This window comes from Arvicanthis niloticus, chromosome 14 (genome assembly GCF_011762505.2).
Source record: "Arvicanthis niloticus isolate mArvNil1 chromosome 14, mArvNil1.pat.X, whole genome shotgun sequence".
NCBI lineage: Eukaryota > Metazoa > Chordata > Mammalia > Rodentia > Muridae > Arvicanthis > Arvicanthis niloticus.
Window position 1 is genome coordinate 46045300 of NC_047671.1, and position 14503 is coordinate 46059802.

Genomic DNA, 14503 nt, shown 5'->3' on the forward strand with positions numbered 1-14503 from the left:
TGTAGGCGTAACAGAGAGGAAGGCAGAAGGAGGAAAACCTGAATCACCATGTGTGTGTCTTGTTATAAACACCACCTACTTCATGTGCAGGCTAGAGAGGAAGAACCAACCTTTCAGAGTGTAGGAGACCCACAAGCTGACTAAATGATGGGCCCATGCTAGCTGCACTTTTGCTGAAAATGGTTCTTGGTTGCACAGAGCATATTGAAAATGTTTTACTTCTATAGAAATGATAGTCATGGCTTTACTACTAATTTCATGTGATTGCCAAAGTAATACATATCCAGTGTGTAAGATTTATAAACCACAGGAGAGAATACTAAATATGTAGTAGTTCTAATTCAAATACTTCCAGATTTTGTTAGCATTACATCTCAGTCAGTCTGTCTATCCTGTTTTGTTTCTTCTTTTAAAATTTATTGTGTATAGGCATTTCGCTCGCATGTTGTCTGTGCACCATGTACACACATTGCTTGTGCAAGTCAGGAGAGAGCATTCCAACCTCTGGAACTGGAGTTACAGATGGCTGTGAGCTGCCATGAAGACGCTGGGGATCAAACCAAGGTTCGCTGGAAGAGCCGCCAGTGCTTTTAACAACTGAGCTATCTCTTCAGCTCCATTTTGTTTTTGGTTTAAAAATGTGTGTGTGTGTGTGTGTGTGTGTGTGTCTGTCTGTCTGTCTGTCTGTCTGTCTGTCTGTCTTAGGGGCTGATAGCTCACTAGTGCTAGAGGATGTCCTTGGTTGTTGGGTCTCACTTTCTGCCTTGTTTGGGAAAGGATCTCCTGTTTGCCACTTCCTACACTGGGGTAGCTGGCTCATGAGCTTTTAGAAGTTTCCTGGGTTTCTCCTATCTCCACTTTCCGTCTCACCATAAGTGCTTTAGAACTACAGACATGGTCTACCACATGTAGCTTTACATGGGTGCCGGGGATCTGAACTCAGGTCCTCCCACTTGTGTAACTGTTTACCCATTGAGCTATCTCCTCAGTCCTAATTCTTTCCCGTTTTTCAGTGATCACAAACCAGAAGAAAACAGCTGATGTTAAACTATGCTGCATAACCAGTTGTGCTTTTCAGAGACATTTAAACTGAAGCTCGTCCTGACAAGAGGCATTTGGGATAGTCTTGTGTCACAAGGAGAAAATGCTCTGGTGCTTTGAGTTATTGAGAAAATGCAGTATTTTCTTCTCTGACAGTCTTAAAATATAGCAGAGTGAACTCCTGTCTTGTGGGTGGCAAGGATGTGACCCCCTTTACCACCTGCTGCTCTCTGACATGTGGACAAACCTTGAGAGTGCTTTTCTGTGAATTCACTTCTCAAACTGGCAGGAAAAAAACGCTGGTTAGCATATGATCTAAGAGAGACTTTGATTAATCCCTCACCTACACTTGCTCGAGGACTGAAGAGTTCATCTCCTGAAGAGCGGGAACCTCTTCAGCTTCTCATTTTTAAATATTAAAATCATTGTAAAAGTCTACACCGACTAATCCAGAATAAAGACAGGAGAGATTAGTGTCACTAGAATGTAGTTCTACATGAAAAAAGCACTCTCAGTAAGCTTGAGTCTAAGAAGCTGCTTAGGCAGATGAGTGTGTGTCCAATTGGGTGGGATAACTGTGTGCGTGCGAGAGAGAGAGAGAGAGAGAGAGAGAGAGAGAGAGAGAGAGAGAGAGAGAGAGAGAGAAGGAAGAGAAAGGTAGGAGGTGAGAGGAAGGGAGGGAGGAGGCCTAAAGTTGTAGATTTTTTGCTGCGAGAGTTTGATCTAAGTCAAACAGGCACTGCTGTTAGATCCAAGGAAGAGTTTATGGGCTGGAGCTGATTCTAAGCAGTGAACTTGTCATCTTGCTTAAGGCCCCGGATTCTTAGCACTGGGAGAAAAAAATAGGAAAGACAAGGTCATACTACCTATATTGACTAAAGCCATGTCTTGTTGAGTCTTGTTTCTCAGAATATTTTTTTGTGTGTCTGAGTGCATGTACGTATAAACACATGTGCATATGTGTGTATGTAGATGCATGTATATATACATATACACAGGAACATAAATACAGAAGACTTGGGTCCTTTCTCCTTTCTGTAAGATATAAACAGGTAAGGAGAACTGTACAGAGTAATCTGCTTGCAAAGATTTTTAGCTAGTTCATTTAGCACATGTGGTTGTACGCATTGAGTGTAAGAATTGCCCTGCAAATGGGGCCTAAGGAATTGTCTACAGGCGTCAGTGGTGGCAGCAAGGTCACTGGTGCTTCAACAACTGTTAATCTGTGTCAGTTACTCTGCTGGGAAGTCTCTTTCCTTGGGATAACATCTGACTCTGAAGCCTGAGGCTCCTTTCAATCTGGCGTCTGCCTAGCTTTTCACTGTTATCTTCCATACGGTACAGTTCCTGAGATTCTCACAGGATTGATGAAGCCAGTGCCATGTATGGGCATTTTCAGATAATGTGTGTGTACTGGTTAGGTATTATTATTATTAATATTAATATTTGGTCACCTTAACACAAACAGGTTGGAGTCATCTGAGAGGGAAACCACAGTTGAGAAGATGCCTCCATCAGAATAGACTGTAAGCAAGTATATGAAGCATCTTCTTGAGTAATGGTTGATGTGGGAGGGCCCAACCCGTTACAAGTGGGGACGCCCTTGGACTGTCTTGGGTGCTATAAGATAGAAGCTGAGCAAGCCAGTAGGCAGCATTCCTCCATGGTCTCAGCTGCTGCTGCTGCTGCTGCTGCTGCTGCTGCTGCTGCTGCTGCTGCTGCTGCTGCTTCTTCTTCTTCTTCTTCTTCTTCTTCTTCTTCTTCTTCTTCTTCTTCTTCTTCTTCTTCTTCTTCTTCTTCTTCTTCTTCTTCTTCTTCTCCTCTTCCTCCTCTTCCTCCTCCTCCTCCCCCTCCTCCTCCTCCTCCTCCTCCTTCTCCTCCTTCTCCTTCTCTCCTCCTCCATTTTAAGATTTATTTATCTATTTTATGTATGTGAGTATACTGTAGCTGTCTTCAGACATACCAGAAGAGGGCATCAGATCCTATTGCAGATGGTTGTGAGCCACCTGGGAATTGAACTCAGGACTTCTGGAAGAGCAGTCAGTGTTCTTAATCGCTGAGCCATCTCTCCAGCACCAGGTCTCAGCTTCAAGTTCCTGCTTCCAGGTTGAGTTCCTGTCCTGACTTCCTCAATGGTGAACTGTGATGTGGAAGTATAAGCCAAATATACCCTCTCCTCCCCAAGCTGCTTTTTGGTAATTTTTTTTTTTATTACAGCAATAGCTAGGGTTGTGTTTCCTTAAGTGTTGTCTGAGACTCCAGATTTGCTCCTCGGCCCTTATGGGTTTTCTGTCTTGGAAAACTTTGCCTCCACTGGAGGCTGACACTCTCCCATTTCCCCCTTTTTGTTTCCTGTTAAAACAGTGAGATCTTGGAAGAGTCTCTAGTTCTCAGTATGGTGTGGGAAAGTAAAACCAAGTGACAACTTAAGAGGACTTGAAGTGAAGGGTGAGCAAAATTTACCTGATGCCTTAACTGAAAATGTTTCTTAGTATCACCAGCATTAAAAAAGGAATGTTTTGTGTTTATAAAACCGATATTCAAGGCCATAGCTGGTGGGGTTACAGACAAGTGTGAGTTCTTACACATAGTTTTTTTTTTTTTTTTTAATATATATTTTATTTATTTTATGTGTATGAGTACACTGTAGCTGCCTTTGACACACCAGAAGAGGGCATCAGATCCCATTACAGATGGTTGTGAGCCACCATTGGTTGCTGGAAATTGAACTCAGGACCTTTGGGAGAGCAGTCAGTGCTCTTAACCACTGAGCCATCTCTCCAGCCCTACACACAGTTTTTAAATGTAGGAATTTGAAGTCCACTCCTCATGCTTGCCAGGAAGCACTCTTATCCTTTCCATAGCGCTGTGATATTTTTATGTGTGTGATTATGTGCGGTATGCAATATAGAGCGTATAGTAACTGTGAAGTCAGTGGTTTCAACAAATGAATTAGGCCAGGTCAATGACAGCCCATGTCTCTAGTGGGATGCATACATTCAGTTTTTGTATAGCTAAGGAATCTTCATTTCATTTCTGGAGGTAGTTTCGCTGAGTTCTTGGTTTATTTATTTATTTTTTCTTTGGGTGTGCTGAATGTATTAACCCAATTTCCTCTGGCCTGCAAAGTTTCCAATGCATGCGACATGTTACTTTTCTCTTGCTGCTTTCAGTAATCTCCCTGTGACCTTTCATACTGGATAACGCATCTGGTGTCGGGTTCTTCAGACACCTCCTAGTTGGAGTTTGCTGAGATTTTGCATTTGTATGCACATTTTATTTTTTAATCTGGGCATTTTGGGCCAATAATGCTTTATATAATCTCTCTTCTCCATTTTCAGTGATTCCTCCTATAAGACTCCACATGTGTGTGACTTACACATGTAATATAAGTGTGACGTGGGCCCCCTGACAACATCCAGGCATCTTCAAAGCCGTCACCGTGTCTCTTCATTTTGATGTCTTCAGGAGCCTATCTTCAAGTCCCTTGCTACTGTTGCTTTCTGTCCTTTGTTGATATTCTCATCTTGTTCACCATTCAATTTCCTGAATTCATTTAGTTGTTTGATTTTTTTTTTTTGCCTAATTGAACATATTAAAAGTAATTATTTCAAGTTCATTGTCAAGTAATTCATGTACCTGTTTCTTTAGGGTAAGTTTCTAGAAATTTATTTGGTTCTATGAATGGGCCATTTCTCTCTCTCTCTTTCTCTCTCTCTCTTTCCTGCCCCCTTGTGTATGTGTGTGTGTGTGTGTGTGTGTGTGTGTGTGTATGTGTATGTGTATGTGATCTTTTAGAGAGATTTGGGTTTATGAAACAATAACCATCTCTCCCATTTATCATGGGTTAGGTTTTTACAGAGGAGCCTCACAAATCAGCCAAGCAAGAGAGTGTACAGGTCTTTCAAACTTTTACTGAACATCTTTCCTGGGACTTTATGTGATTTCACAGATGCAGAAGAATGCTCTGTTATTAGGAGCCAGTATTCTCTTGTTTCTGTCTGTGATCTGTTTGGAGTATTGCAGGCTCTTAAGGACTGTACCTACCTGCTGTGTTGGCTTTTTTTTTTTTTTTTCCTCAGTGACCATCAAGCCTCCAAGTATGCTGCTTCCTTCCCCCCCAACTCCCCACCCCAGTCATGTCCTCAGGCAATGCTTGCAGAAGCCTGTGTTGAATGCACATTTATCTCGGCTCCCTTTTGTGGGAGAAACAGGCTTTTGTGGTTTTCTCCCCCTTTCTGCTCTGCTGCTAGTTGGGAGGGAGCTATCATTGGTTGGTGGCTAATTTGGATGGATTAAGGAACACCTAGGGCAACAGCGAGGCTCAGGGTTGAGTGTAAAAGCTTCTCCAGTCTGGATTAAGCTAAACTGGGGAAAATCTGCACTGGATGTGGGTGGGACTAACCCCTGCACTGAGGTCCTGGACTGGAGAAAAAGAAAGGAAAAGAAGAAAGGCAGCTGAGTGCCTAGATGTTTTTTTTTTTCCTCTTGGTTTGTGAATCCACTGAGATGTAGGCAAGTAGCTTCCCAATGGCACAGACCAGAGCTGGCCAGACAGGTAGACTTTCCCCACCATTACCGTTTGTCCTATGAACCAGGACCTGAAACACCTCTCTTCCCAGCCCAGCATGGTGCTGTGTGCCTGTAATTTAGGCCTTGGGAGCTGGGGACAGGATGATCAGGATGTCAAGGCCAATCCCTAGCATGCAGACTTTGAGGGAAGCCTGGGTTACAGGACACCTGGTCTCATCATCCATCAATAAACAGTATAACTTCTTCCTGCACTTGCTTGCCTCAGGCATTTTGTCTCAGAACCTACAGTAAACATATCAGAACCTACAGTAAACATAGCAGCCCACTTCTCCCTTTCTTTGGCATGACTGTTCTTTGTTCTACCCACCTTGGGTGTACTCCACCTTCTAATTAGTTTAAGGAGGTCTCACAAAGGTAATTTTGTTTGCATATTTTTGTCAGATCATTATTTTTGTGGGAGGATAAGAAGTGGAGGCCTTCTGTTCTGCCATCTTACATCATTCCCAAGTGTAATCCAAATCTCTGTTTTATGAGATGGGGGTTAATGTCTATTGGTAGAACTTTGGTAATTAAATGATAGAAATGCTGACATCTGCTCCCAGTCACCTCTACAATAGGGATTCAATACCTATTGCAGACTTCTGGCTTTGCAGTCTCTGTGCTTGTCTGTCTCTCTTTAGCAACAGTTGCTAGCGTTTAGCAACTATTTAGCACATGTCCGTCATTCTTCATATCCCTGTTATATGCATAAACTCGTTTGTTATAATAGTTGTAAATAGGCAATGCTGGAATCCTATTTACATATGAGAAAATTGTTTATAGAAAGTAGATATTTTATTCAAGGTCAGGAAGCTGAAACTGGCTTCAGATTCAATTTTTTAAGAGGCATTTTGATTTTAACTACAGTTATTGTCATGGAGAAAGTTTTTGTTAGTTATATAATGAAAGGGCTCTTGGTTCTTATTGCCATGAAAATAAATGTGTTGGATGTTATGTTCACTGAACTGCAGTTCAGTCCCCTCAACTGCAAACTGAGTGACAGTTTCAGCCGGGCATCCTGGTGCACCCTTTTAGTTCTAGCACTTGGAAGGCAGAGGCAGGTGGATCTCTGAGTTCAAGGCCAGCCTGGTCTACAGATTTCCAGGACTGCCAGAGCTATGTAGTGAGAGTCTGTCTTGAGAAAAACATCACTCTTCCTCTAAAGAGTGATTGTTTCTTTTTAAACTGTTTTTATTTTGAATTTTATACATGAATTCAATGCATTTAAATCATATCTACATCCTTCCCAACTCCTTGAGTCCCTCTGTCCCTTTCAACTTCATATTCTCTTCATCCATAATTATAAATGGTCTCTCCTTCCCTTCCCCTCCCTCCCCCTCCGTCCCTTTTCTCCCTTCCTCCCTCTCCCTCCCTTCCCTTAGCTGTTGAGGGTCCATGGGTGCAACATCTTCGTCATATCCAGAAGACATCAGTCCTTCCTGTTCTCTGGCTCTGATGATCTTTCTGTCCCCCTTCTCGGATGTTCCAGGGGTTCTGTTACAGATGTTCTATTTACAGAAGGGAACTCTACAGGCACTAGGTCTCTGCACTTGGGTCAGTTGAGGTTCTTTGCAAACAGTGTTCATCTGCTGCAGAAAAGCAGATAAGGGAGGCACTAATCTTTGCACATGAGAATTAAGTGTCTGGAAAGCAACTGGAAACTCTATCAGTTGAGCAGGAATGATTGTGGAAGTTCTCGATGAGGCAATTTGCAGGGTGAAACAAATGTTCTCTAATTCAGATTATTGTTTATACTGAATAAATTGTATAGAGTTACCTCAACCTCAAATAGAATATTTTATTGTAACAAGTAATTACTCAATTATTATGAATATTATTTTGTGTTAATTATAAACGGTAATTACGCTGCTGAAGGTATCCATAATTTACATATCCAAATGCAAAGTGACATGAAAGATGAATTTTTCGACAATTATGTGGAAAAACTGAACTGTGTCGTTCGTATTTATGCCCATCACCTTTCCTTTTCCCTCTCCCACGCTAGTTGACTCTTCTTAACTAGTCTTCCCTCCTAGGCTCACAGCTTGCTTTATTTTACTTCATGCATATGCATATTTTATACAGATGAAAATTCATGGAGATGAATTTTGTGTGTCTTTTTTTTTTTTCCTTGCAGGACAGAGTTCATTCAAACAGGCAGAATTTCAATCACAGGGGCTGGATTTCTCAACTGTATTTTGGAAACTTTTGCTAGTACCTTCTTAAGACAAGGAGCCCAGAAGGTAAGCTTGTTTTGACTTTGAACTAACGTTAGTTTTAAGAAGACATGGAGGTTTTAGTTGGGCATTGACTAAGACGTAGTAGAAGAATGTCATGAAGAGATATGATAATAATAGAGGAGTTCATGGATACACATATCCCCAGAATTTCTTCTAATAATTCTTATTTAAAGCAAGAGTTTACCCTTCTCCTTTGAGCCCAGGCTGAACCAGTCTGAATATGTCCTAAGGCGTGCTGCACATGGCTGCTGAGCTTGGTAATGTGTTCTTGGCCTAGTTGAGGGGTTTCTGTCATGGATCCAGACTGGTTTAGCCCAGGGTAGAAGGGAGGAGCTGAAATCCTAGAAGGTAGGATGTCACTTTAACTCACTGAAACATTATTGTGCTTGTTTTCCCTAGATTACAATATATGTATTTGTTAAAAAAAATAAAGGAAAAAGAAAAAAAGAAAGGAAAAATAACACTGCTATCCTCCTATTTGGAAAACTGCTACCTCAAAATAATGCCCCTGGCGAGAAAATTAATTTTATCACTGTGTTGCTGAGTTGACTCCTTGTTCATCTATTAAATCTCATATTAGAAAAGCCATAATAATAATTAAGTGTAATTGTTTTGCACATAAGTCTATTCATCAAAAAGAAGGGATCCCTTTTGGGAGAGATAATATTTAAAAGTTGAGTTGAGACTTCTTATTATTAAATTGGCGGTACATAGACATTCCTGGAAAAAAAAATCTTTTTTGGTAGTTCATATGAAAACAGATAGGAGTCTGTATGCATCCTGGGGGATTATGGCTCGCTGCACAATGTTATCCTGTTCACCCCAGTGACTTGTATGTATTTTACCTGTCTTCAGTCTGAGCCTGCTAATATTTGTTAATCATGTCTTGATGCCCATTTTATTGGTGAAAGACAGGATGTCCCATACAGTTCTTTCATCTCGCCTATTTTCTTTCTTCTTATGGTGAGAGTACCTGCATTGTTCTAGGAACATGTAAAATGTGGTAAATGGATTTATTCTGTCACAGGAGTAGTAAAAGGCCCTAGACTCATATCCCATGTTTCAGTGGCAAGTGTTCACTCCCATCTGAAGCCCCAGGCAGATATGCCTTACCCTCTCGGGACAATCTACTTCACACGGATGCCTGTGCTGGGGCAGACTTGGGTTGTGCCTATGCTTCTTGTGTATGTTAGGATTCTTTGATTGCAAGTAACAAGACACACTTTAGGTTGGACATTGGAATGGTGCTGAAACTGGCTGATGGCGGGAGCTTCTGAATCCTTTGTAGGAGTCTTTCTCCAACCCAGTCTAGCCCTGTTGTAGAGATGCTTTTGTGCTTCTGGTTCTTTTTCCTGCAGCCTGGTTCTCTCTGTTTAGTGGGATGTGGGTCTCCACTGTCCAGGTGTTACATTGAATAGAGTTCTAGCCAATGAATAGACTATCTGCATCTGTCTGTCTGTCTGTCTGTCTGTCTGTCTGTCTGTCTGTGTGTCTATCCACCTATCATCAATCTATTTGTATCTATTTCTGTATCTATCATCTATGTCTATGTATCTGTATCTGTCTATCATCTTTGTTTATTCATTCATTTGTTCCTTCCTCCTTCCTTCTTTTTTCTTTTTCTTTCTAGCAGCAAAATGACTATCCATTTATTTCTTCCTTTTCTAATGTCTCTGAAAGGAGAGGGCTTTGTTTGTAAGTAGACCAAGCAGGACTAGGAGACTGAGTGGCAGCTATAAAACCTTCTTCTCTGCCATGACCATGGGGATCAGGGCTGAGGTCTCTTCTCAGAAAATATTCCCTAAACATTTTTGTTTCTAGCATGTTCTCATGGTAGACTCTGGACTCTGTACCCTAATGTCCCTACCTTTCTTTCTCTTTCTCTCCTTCTCATCCTCCATCTTCCACCCCACCCCTGTATGATCTACGTGTCAGAAGATGATGTTAGATGTCATACTCTGTCTCTCACTGAACCTGAAGCTAGCCTTGTAGTCAGTAAGACCCAGCCATCCTCCTGTCTTCTACCTACCTATTGAGTTTGGGTTGCAGGTGTGTGTGTGTGTGTGTGTGTGTGTGTGTGTGTGTGTCCAGCTTTTTATGTGGGTGCTGATATCTGAACCCAGGTCCTCCTGCTTGCACAAGAATGTTGTTACCCAATGAACCATTTCCTTAGTCACAGCTTCATTAATCTTGATCCTGATTCTTTCATAACCTGAGATACCTTGGACAGCGCCTGGGACGTGCATTCGCAAATAGATAGACCAGACCGGACATGGGATGCAATGGAATGCGCAGCGAGGTGCCTTGTTAGCATCTCATGAATATTCACTGGATCAAAACCAACAAAACCAAGTCACTTTCACATTTTAACCTGAGGAACCCTTTATTTTTTTGTTATGTTCAGAAGTAAGAGAATATATCCAACCCCACCAGCTTCTCTAACTTTGCCTTCTGAAGAGGCTAAGTTTAATTAGCTTTTTGGTTTTAGAAGGCGTCCATGCTTAAGTGTCTTTTATCTCATGCCCACGTGCTGATGTTTCCGGGTGAGGTGCCTTCCTGGTGAACCTCAGAGCTGTGCCTGCATAACTGGTTTCTGCCCATGTGCCTGTGCCAGGGTCCTAGGCGACTGTATTTTCCCTTTTGAACTTTGTCCTTGAGGCTGTTTATAAGAGGTAACAGCAGAAGCTGATAGCTTTTTTTCCCATTAAAAGCAAAACTAGACACTCAAACTTTATATGTTTGTAAGTTAATGTCAGGCTCTTGATGTGAGGCTGTTGATATGGGGCTGTAGGCCGAGGTCACTTGTGTTTCTGAGCCTCTGGGGGCTTATTCAATTGCATTTTTTCTCCTCCTTTCGCTTCGATATCTAGTGCAGTTTGTAACTTGGGTCCCTTTCTGGCACACATGCTGGATTTCACACACCAGTCAGAAGCTGCTCTCCTCTTGGGTTAGGTGGAGTGGTTATCAGAGTTATTGATTTCCTTAGATTGCCCAGCTCCAGGTTAGCCCTTGCAATGGGATTGTTTGCAGTCTCCCATTGCTTTTGTGACCCAGCAGAAATCCCTTTGCCCAAATGTTTCCTAGAGATACGAGTTTAAAATGTGAGGGTTTTTAAGTCTAAATCATTCATAAACACACGTTCTCTTTGTTTTTAAGGGTGAAAAGCATCACATCACATGTTCTCTGTCATGCTCTTCTCTTATTACGTGTCCCTCTCCCAACACATGTGACCATGGATAGTGCACAGAACTAGATCTGAAACCTTTTTTAACTTCATAAGCATCTTTTGATGACCATTGTGTGCTGGGCATTGGGGTGCTGGAGATACATTGAAGTGAGATAAATTTACAGAATGGGGACTGTGCCTTGTGCAGTTTTAGTTTGGTGGCTTGTCGCTGAGGGTGAAAAGCATGGCGGACAGGGACTAAACAGCTGCTGGTGTCAGGAATGGGTGGCACCCAGCCTGGTGCGCAGGGCCCAGTACTTTGAGAGTTGTAGATGGCAAGCCCCGTGCCTATTGTGCATTGCCTTATCCACGTCTCTGAGCAATCAGTGACATAGGAATATCGGTTCATTTTTATTTGCATAGGGAAGGTCTCAAGTGACAGAATGATTTTCTCAAAATTACAGAATCAGAAAGTAGGGCAACTGGAATGCAATCCAAAAGTTGTCCGAGCCCAGAATGTGCTTCTGGTTTCGAACTTTGGTTTTATTTATGATCTCTGCACTTAAACCTCATGTGTGTGGGGGTGGGGGTTGTGCTTAGAATAGTCAACAAGGGCTTATGTGCATGGTGAGGAAGAAAAGATGCAGGAAGAGGCAGGCTGGTTATGGTGGAGAAACTTGGACAGGGCAGGAGAATGGGGGCTGCTGGTCACTTGTATAGTGTTAGAAGCAGGTATCCTTTGTTTAGTCAGTAAAGAGCCTGCCTGCCACAAAAAGCATGAAGACCTGATGTCATCCCCTAGAACTCTTGTTAAAAAGCTGGGCTTCTAATCCCAGTGCTGAGGAGGCAAAGAAAGGTCGATCCTTGGGACTTGTGGGCAAGGCAACCTAGCCTACCCGGTAAGCGCCAGGCCAGTGAGAGACCTCGTCTCAAAACACAAGGTGGACAGCTCCAGAGGAACAACACTGAGAGTTCATTTCTTCCTTCACATGTACATACATCTGCACACACACTTGCACAAACTATACACCACACACACACACATACACACACACACACACAGATGCACAAACACATACATACAAACAGAAATACACACAGATACATACAGAAAAACACAAATGTACAGACACAGATAGACATATGCACAGACAGATAAAAATACACACATAGAAACACTCAGAGACACACAGACATAGACATACACAGACATAAAGATGGACACATACACAGAGACAGAAACACAAGCAGATATAGACACACAGAAACACAGACAGACAGACAGACAGACAGACACACACACATACACACACACACACATACACACACAAGATCTTTGAGCTTTTCACTCAAACTTATTCGTGTGTGTGACTTTCTTCTTTTTAAAGGGTTTTAGGTAGCTAGTTGCCCATATATAGAAATACTGTCATTTTGTGTATTAATTTTGTATTCTGAAACTTTACTGAGTTTATTATGGTTATTCTCACATCCTTTGGGGGCAAATATTTTAAGGATATTTATGTGGTAAGATCATGCTATCAACAAGCATGTGCATTTCCTCTCCTTGCTTTCCTACTGAAATGCCTGTTATTGCCTCCTCTTGTCTAACTTTAGTAGTATGTTAGCCCTGTCTAGACATTAGTAGTGTGTTAAATATAAGTGGTGAGGACAGTGCAGTTTTCTTTCCTTACACAGCTTTATGCATAACACCTATAAACTTTCCATTACCGGGTATCTTTCTCAAGCCTTTGCTGAAGGGAATCCATAAACACTAAGATCTCAGCCAGTGAGCACTGGAGACATGTTCCTCAATTTGGGGGCCATCACATAGATGTGTAATAGAACCCGAACACAGCCCCTTGGTACGCAGAGTCAGAGAGATAGTAGGTGAATGCTGTTTTAATCTGCAAAGTTGGGGCAATTTGTTACTCAGCAATAAATAACCAATAGAGTGAGTTTGAAAAAAAAATCATGTGATCAGATTCACTCTGCAGACCAAACTGCCCTGGAACTCACAGAAATTTGCCTGCCTTTGCCTCCTGAGTACTGGGATCAAATGTATGTGTGATCACACACAGCCTAGCCAGGGCTTTTCAAATATCCTTTGGACCACATATATTAGACCAAATTTTCTTTGACAGGAGGGAATTATATTATCCATTGTAAAAAGGGAATTTAAAAAAATCCAAACTAACAACCACACACCCTAAAGTGACATGTCCAGATTTTTTAGATATAGTGTCAGACCTTGAAAGTTATTTTCAAGTGGTTTGACTTGCCCACGATTGTTTCTGTAACAAATATTTCACATGCTGTTGCATACCATCTCTGCTTCAGCCTTCTGACCAGCGTGATAAGAATACCCGTGGTACAAATAATGGGGCCTTCTACAAGAGTGGCTGAAATAACAAATTATTTTATCACACATTGAAAAATATATTTCACAAACTTAAAGAAAGAGCATGTCTGTGTGATTGTATAATGAGAACTCTGCATTCCCAGGCATTTGTAGCTGTCCCTAGCCACAGAGACAAACTGGCTAAAAAAAGAACGCTCTTATGACAAGATTGCTATCACTGTATTATCTTCCAAGCCTCCACAGAGAAGTGAAAAGTGAATTCTGGCCCCAAAAGAAACCAAGTGGGAGCAGCTCACCAAAAAGCTATGATGTAGATTTTGCCTTTTTGGAGGAGGGGGTGCGGCGGGGGGTTTGGCTGCTAGTAACTCCTCTTGACTTGGAGTGATGGAAGCAAAGCTTCCCAGGATCTTGTTCACTGTGGTGTGAAATGCCCTTGGGGTGGTGTTAACAAGAGGTAAGAGTTGGCTTTGGAAGTAAAAATGTCTTGTCTGAATGGAAGTGAGAGGTGTAATAGAGTGTGCACATGGACCCTCAGTTTGTCTGTGGTATCACAGTCTTATAATAAGAAGAGCAGTTACAAGAAAGTAGAGTCAAGCAGTCTTCCGAACCAGCGGTCTGGTGTAGGACTATCTGATCCTGAATGGCTTCAATTGAGATATATAGCATCCATGATCAGGCAAGGATGGGAAAAATCTCTAGAATTTTGAGTTGATTCCTATATCTCAAGTCTAGAATTTTGACCTGATCCCTGTATCGCAAGCCCGATTCATGGCGTTAATGAGAGTCTATCTCTAATGTGCACTATGGTGGTTAATAAGGCACCCATTTCACATGTGCAAACTCAGTTAGCATTCCTTGTGCTAATGTTCTTTCAAGGATAACTATAATAGAAATTTCTAAAGTAAGGCTGCTGATTAGAACAGTCACTTTGACCCCTGGAGCGTGAAGCCCCACGAGGGCACTGGGTGTGCTTGGCATATAACAGGATATAATATATACAGGCCATGTTATTACAGTGTGCATACTCAAGTGCTTTGGAGTAAATCATAGACACCATAATAGCAAGATCGAACCCCTGAACTAAAGAGTGTGTCTTTAAAGAGCTAGTAATTACTAGTATTAAAA

The 14503-nt window shown here is 41.9% G+C and overlaps 1 protein-coding gene across 4 annotated transcripts in view; it reads left to right on the forward strand.

The window, feature by feature from the left end:
* The window catches only part of Prelid2 (PRELI domain containing 2), a 73044-nt gene that overhangs the window by 30403 nt on the left and 28138 nt on the right, over positions 1 to 14503 (forward strand). For all 4 annotated transcript variants that reach the window (XM_076912730.1, XM_034518210.2, XM_076912729.1 and 1 more), the window contains one exon: positions 7751 to 7856. In XM_076912730.1, the coding sequence (XP_076768845.1) occupies positions 7751 to 7856 (106 nt within the window). The remainder of the gene's footprint in view (positions 1 to 7750; positions 7857 to 14503) is intronic.